Below are 6,783 nucleotides of genomic sequence, written 5' to 3' on the forward strand. Positions count from 1 at the left end.
TGTATCTGACCCAATAAGCTCACTTTGTGGCAGAGGATCAGTCCTGTATCGGAACCAATAAGCTCACTTTGTGGCAGAGAATCAGTCCTGTATCTGACCCAATAGGCTCACTTTGTGGCAGCAGGTTAATCCTGTATCTGACCCAATAGGCTCACTTTGTGGCAGAGGATCAGTCCTGTATCTGACCCAATAGGCTCACTTTGTGGCAGAGGATCAGTCCTGAATCGGAACCAATAGGCTCACTTTGTGGCAGAGGATGAGTCCAGAATCGGAACCAATAGGCTCACTTTGTGGCACAGGATCAGTCCTGTATCTAAACCAATAGGCTCACTTTGTGGCAGAGGATCAGTCCTGTATCTGAACCAATAAGCTCACTTTGTGGCACAGGATCAGTCCAGTATCTGAACCAATAGGCTCACTTTGTGGCAGAGGATCAGTCCTGTATCTGACCCAATAAGCTCACTTTGTGGCACAGGATCAGTCCTGTATCTGACCCAATAGGCTCACTTTGTGGCAGAGGATCAGTCCTGAATCGGAACCAATAGGCTCACTTTGTGGCAGAGGATCAGTCCAGAATCGGAACCAATAGGCTCACTTTGTGGCAGAGGATCAGTCCTGTATCTGACCCAATAGGCTCACTTTGTGGCAAAGGATCAGTCCTGTATCTGACCCAATAGGCTCACTTTGTGGCACAGGATCAGTCCTGTATCTAAACCAATAGGCTCACTTTGTGGCAGAGGATCAGTCCTGTATCTGACCCAATAAGCTCACTTTGTGGCAGAGGATCAGTCCTGTATCTGACCCAATAAGCTCACTTTGTGGCAGCAGGTTAATCCTGTATCTGACCCAATAGGCTCACTTTGTGGCAGAGGATCAGTCCTGTATCGGAACCAATAAGCTCACTTTGTGGCAGAGGATCAGTCCTGTATCTGACCCAATAAGCTCACTTTGTGGCAGAGGATCAGTCCTGTATCGGAACCAATAAGCTCACTTTGTGGCAGAGAATCAGTCCTGTATCTGACCCAATAGGCTCACTTTGTGGCAGCAGGTTAATCCTGTATCTGACCCAATAGGCTCACTTTGTGGCAGAGGATCAGTCCTGTATCTGACCCAATAGGCTCACTTTGTGGCAGAGGATCAGTCCTGAATCGGAACCAATAGGCTCACTTTGTGGCAGAGGATGAGTCCTGAATCGGAACCAATAGGCTCACTTTGTGGCACAGGATCAGTCCTGTATCTAAACCAATAGGCTCACTTTGTGGCAGAGGATCAGTCCTGTATCTGAACCAATAAGCTCACTTTGTGGCACAGGATCAGTCCAGTATCTGAACCAATAGGCTCACTTTGTGGCAGAGGATCAGTCCTGTATCTGACCCAATAAGCTCACTTTGTGGCACAGGATCAGTCCTGTATCTGACCCAATAGGCTCACTTTGTGGCAGAGGATCAGTCCTGAATCGGAACCAATAGGCTCACTTTGTGGCAGAGGATCAGTCCAGAATCGGAACCAATAGGCTCACTTTGTGGCAGAGGATCAGTCCTGTATCTGACCAAATAGGCTCACTTTGTGGCAAAGGATCAGTCCTGTATCTGACCCAATAGGCTCACTTTGTGGCACAGGATCAGTCCTGTATCTAAACCAATAGGCTCACTTTGTGGCAGAGGATCAGTCCTGTATCTGACCCAATAAGCTCACTTTGTGGCAGAGGATTAGTCCTGTATCTGACCCAATAGGCTCACTTTGTGGCAGAGGATCAGTCCTGTATGTGACCCAATAGGCTCACTTTGTAGCAGACAAGCAGTCCTGTATGTGACCTAACAGGCTCACTTTGTGGCGGGCTGATTGCTGACTCATCATGCTCTTTAGCAGAGACGTTGCTTTCAGCAGGTACTGATACTCATATACAGTGGTGTATAAAGGTCTTGGGTAAGTGCAAAGAAACGCTGTGGCACAAACGCACTTTCAAAAATAATTAAATTTTCACAAAAATAAATCCTCCTTTAAAGAGTAATAAAGTAAACAAACTCAGTACCGGCTGTGAGATGTTTGCATTGAAAACAGAAGCATGAATATTCTCAGGTACACTTTGTTCAGTTGTGTGAGAGCGTTCATCAGGAGGAGAGAGCAGACCGTCTCACCCCAATCACACACACACACACACACACACAGACATATCAGAACACAAGGTATATATGTACTGAAGTGCCGGGAGACAGAGGAGGCTTTGGAGGAAGTGAAAGTGCCAACAGGGCGACTACTGTCGAGGCTCGATCCTCCAGATCAGAAAGACTTTCATGTCGGTGTGTTAATTGAGTGTTGTAAACGTGCTATAACACTGGGTTTATTACAGACAGGCGCTGGTCAGATGGTTACTGTGAGCTCGGTAACGTCTTATTAACACACTGAGAATGCAGATTGAGGATCAGAACACTTTGTATTCGACTGGGAGCTTCAGCACTAGTTCCACCTCATCGTCAGTCCACACACACGTACTCTGTCAACCCTGAACACTGCTCCTGGGGTGTGCTTTCAGTTTTTCTATCCTGGATTTATTATCTCCTGTGACTCTTGGATTCTGCTTCTTCAGCGCTATCTGCTTAGTTCTGCTGAATTTAGCCACGTCGCACACAAACATATGGCGCTTCCTCTTAACACATTCTGCCTCGGTGTAATACGATCACGCCCTGGGTACGTGAACTCGCCTGAAGATGTTTGATAGTGTTTGATCTGTAAGCCGGTTTGGATAGGAGCGCCTGCTAAAATCTTTACATGTTTTCATAATATCATGTTTGACAAACTAACAGCTGTTTTTTTCAGGTGCTAAGAAGTAATTAATGAATTTTTATTTTTCTACGATGCTTGACAGGGAGATCCACCATAACATTAGCATTAATCAAATCAATAAAAAGATCACTAGAACACCCGACCCAGCCTACAAATTCCCCAGAACTCAATCCAATCGTGTTCCACGGGATTTACCCAGACAGACAAGTCTGATCCATGAAGGCCCTATCCCAAAAGCCACAGCACCCAAAGGATCCACTCTCTGCAAATGTCTTCTGCAAAAGGCCGTGTGGAGCCACGTGCAGAGCCGCCTCCCGTGTCACAAGCGGAACCGACACAATACTCGGCTTAAGATTTCGCATTGTAATTTCATCCATGATCTGTGTTTATATAGTAAACCAAAGAACTTTATGGGACAGAGAACTGACCCCTGAGGAACCCCTGTGAGGTGAACACTGATGGGAAGGACAACACAACTGAACCCAGTGCTGAAGGTAATGTTAAAGTTTATTCCAGTAAATAAGAAGGGGATCCTGAGGAGATGTAATAAAAATCAGTGTAATAAAATCACCACAGTCTCATAAAAAGTATGCCATGTACCGTCCTTAACTTGACCAAATAATATTTTTTCCTACAGGAAGAAGGTGGAAGAGTGAGACTTCCTGAAAGGGATGAGAGATTTGAGGTATGTCCGTGATCTTTGAAAGTGCTGAAGCTAAAGTTTAGATCATTCTGGAACAACAGGAACGACGTCAGAGTCCAGCTGGGGACTGCACATGGAACATTTCCTTTAGGTTTTAATCCTCAAATGCTTACAAATTTTAGTGTTGCATTTTTTTAGTTCACACTCACTAATGTACTCCAATACACTCCGGCACAAACGGCCTCCTTACAATACACACTACAACACACGAACACACTCACTAATGTACTCTAATACACACCAACACATACTGCTGTACTGTAATACACACAAATACCCTCAAACACAAACTACAACACTAATACTTTCAAATACACACAACACACAAATACTCTCTAACACACACTACCAAACAAATAGTCTCTAACACACTACAACATGCTATACTCTCTAACACACAAACTATAACACACCAATACTCTCTAACAGACACTACAACCCTCTAATACTCTATAACACACAAACTATAACACTAATACTCTCTAACACACAAACTATAACACAAATACTCTCCGACACACGCTATAACACATCAATACTCTCTAGACACTACAGCATGCTAATGCTCTCTAACACACACTATAACACTAATACTATCTAACCCGCTGCAATACACTAATACTCTTTAACTCGCACAACACACTAATACTCTCTAACACACACTACAACACTATACTCTACAATAAACTCAACACACTTATACTCTTTAACACACGCTATGACACTATACTGTCTAATACACACTAAAACAAGCTAATGCTCTCTAATACAGACTACAACGCATTAATACCCTCACACTATAGCCCACTAATACTCCCCAATACACAATACAACACACAAATAATCTCTAACACACTTCAACACAACAATACTCTCTAATACACACTATAACACATCAATACATTCTACCCGATACTACAACACTAACACTCCCTAATAGACACTACAACACACTAATAATCTTTAACGAACTGGAACATGATAATTCCCTCTAACACACTCAGAAACACTCTAATACTCCTAACATCCACTATAACACTTATACTCTCTAACACACACTATAACACACTAATACTCTCTAACACACTATAACACTGATACTCTCTAACACACACTACAACAAACTAATACTCTCTAACACACACTATAACACACTAATACTCTCTAACACACACTATAACACACTAATACTCTCTAACACACACTATAACACACTAATACTCTCTAACACACACACTATAACACACTAATACTCTCTAACACACACTATAACACACTAATACTCTCTAACACACACTACAACACACTAATACTCTCTAACACACACTATAACACACTAATACTCTCTAACACACACACTATAACACACTAATACTCTCTAACACACACACTATAACACACTAATACTCTCTAACACACACACTATAACACTTATACTCTCTAACACACACTATAACACACTAATACTCTCTAACACATACTATAACACACTAATACTCTCTAACACACACTATAACACACTAATACTCTCTAACACACACACACACACACACACAGTGATGTGGATGAATAGTGATGACGTAACTGTTCTGCACGCTCAGCATATTTTTGGTGGTCACATGGTTGAGAACAGGACCGTGCACGTTAGTTTATGTGTTTATTGTGTGTGTGTGTGTGTGTGTGTGTGTGTTCTACCTTGGTCACCACGTTCTCTGAGAGCCCTGAGTGCAGCTCGTGTGCCCAGCTCTGGTTGTCGCACGCGCAGTGCGCGCTGCTGTTGCGCTGTTCGGCGGCGGCGCGCGCGGTGAGGAGCGGGTGTCCGGTGGTGATGTGTGTACTGGTGGTGCTGGTGGTGGTGAGTGTACTGGTGGTGAGTGTACTGGTGGTGGTGAGGTTGTCCCACGCCGTGTCCCCGCTGCCCATCAGACAGGTGGTGCTGGGCCGCGCGAGCAGGACGGTGTCCGAGTGCTGGCTGAAGCCGATGAAGAGCGCCGGGATCCAGGTGAGCAGCACCAGCTGTTTGTGGTACCGGCCGAACCCGCCCAGGAACGGGAGCACGCAGCCGTCCACACGGGACAGGAGCAGGCCGGGGGACGGAGCTTCCGGGGTGACGGAGCCGTTCTCCGGTGGAGACTGAGACTGATGAAGATGATGAGGATGATGAGGATGATGAGGCTCGGGATCCTCTCCCCCGCTCGGCTGTGACACCGCCATGTCTCCGCTCGCTCTGCGGCACTCCCGCGCTAATAAAGGCTGTTTATGTCTCTGACACACAGGCCCGATTGTCTCGGTCTCACCGGAGGCGGCGGCGTGATCACCCCCCCTCCTCCCCCCTCCTCCCCCTGCTAATGCCGCTGTCCGAACCGGAGCCGCGCGCGCGTCTAACGCGGAGCAGAGCGGCGCTCGCGCGGCGGGGACCTGACCGGAAGCAGCGCGCGGAGAGAAAGAGAGCGCGAGAGAAAGCCCGCCACAGGTAACACACCTGTCTGTCCGCGCGGGCACACAGACACACCGAGCGCGCGCACACACACACCGGTCCCGCTCCGAAGCATAATATCCCTCAGCCGGGCATCCTCCAGCGGGGTGTGTGTGTGTGAGAGAGAGAGGTTTAAATCCGGACACACGGGTCGGTCCTACTGTCTCACTCGGTCTCACTCCGTCTGTCTCTCCGCTCGGTATAGCGCAATCAGCAGGGGGCGGAGTCAGGCACAGGGCCCCGCCCCTCCCCCCATCGCGCGCACTGGACTCTGTCCCAAATACACAAGCAGGAGGAGTCAGTGTGGAGCTCACTGTGTAGGGTATAGTGGATATACTGTAGTGTCAGTGTACACACACACACACACACACACACATTTATAACCAGATAATAAAGAGATATTAATGATTATTTTGAATTATTATGGATTATATATATTATTATGGTCTTCAGGTTCCTTTAAGGACCAGCGCTCCTGAGGAACACACACAGAACACACACCTGAGGAACACACACAGAACACACACAGAACACACACCTGAGGAACACACACAGAACACACAGAACCGTCTCAGCTTTAAATAAAACTCACTTCTAACCTAATCATTTTTTTCTTATTATTTTTTCCTAAAATGAAATAGAATGCCTCGTAGGCTGTGATTCTGAGAAGAGTATTTATTTACAGTAAACATTCACTAACCCGTCTCGAATCAGCCACGCGTTCCCTCAAACACCTCCAGGGAGTGGAACAGAGCCGCAGCAGAACCGGGTCTGAGTTCTGGTGCCGCACAGACTGCTTTAAATCATGTGTACCGGTACC

General features: G+C 46.2%; 1 protein-coding gene across 1 annotated transcript in view; it reads right to left on the minus strand.

The window, feature by feature from the left end:
* slc22a23 (solute carrier family 22 member 23) overlaps positions 1-6,077 on the minus strand; it is a 17,094-nt gene extending 11,017 nt beyond the window's left edge. The window contains exon 1 of the mRNA XM_053495669.1: positions 5,183-6,077. Within this exon, the coding sequence (XP_053351644.1) occupies positions 5,183-5,701 (519 nt within the window). The 5' untranslated portion in view covers positions 5,702-6,077. The remainder of the gene's footprint in view (positions 1-5,182) is intronic.
* Between the last annotated feature and the right edge of the window lie 706 nt (positions 6,078-6,783).

This window comes from Clarias gariepinus, chromosome 1 (genome assembly GCF_024256425.1).
Source record: "Clarias gariepinus isolate MV-2021 ecotype Netherlands chromosome 1, CGAR_prim_01v2, whole genome shotgun sequence".
NCBI classification, from domain to species: Eukaryota; Metazoa; Chordata; class Actinopteri; order Siluriformes; family Clariidae; genus Clarias; species Clarias gariepinus.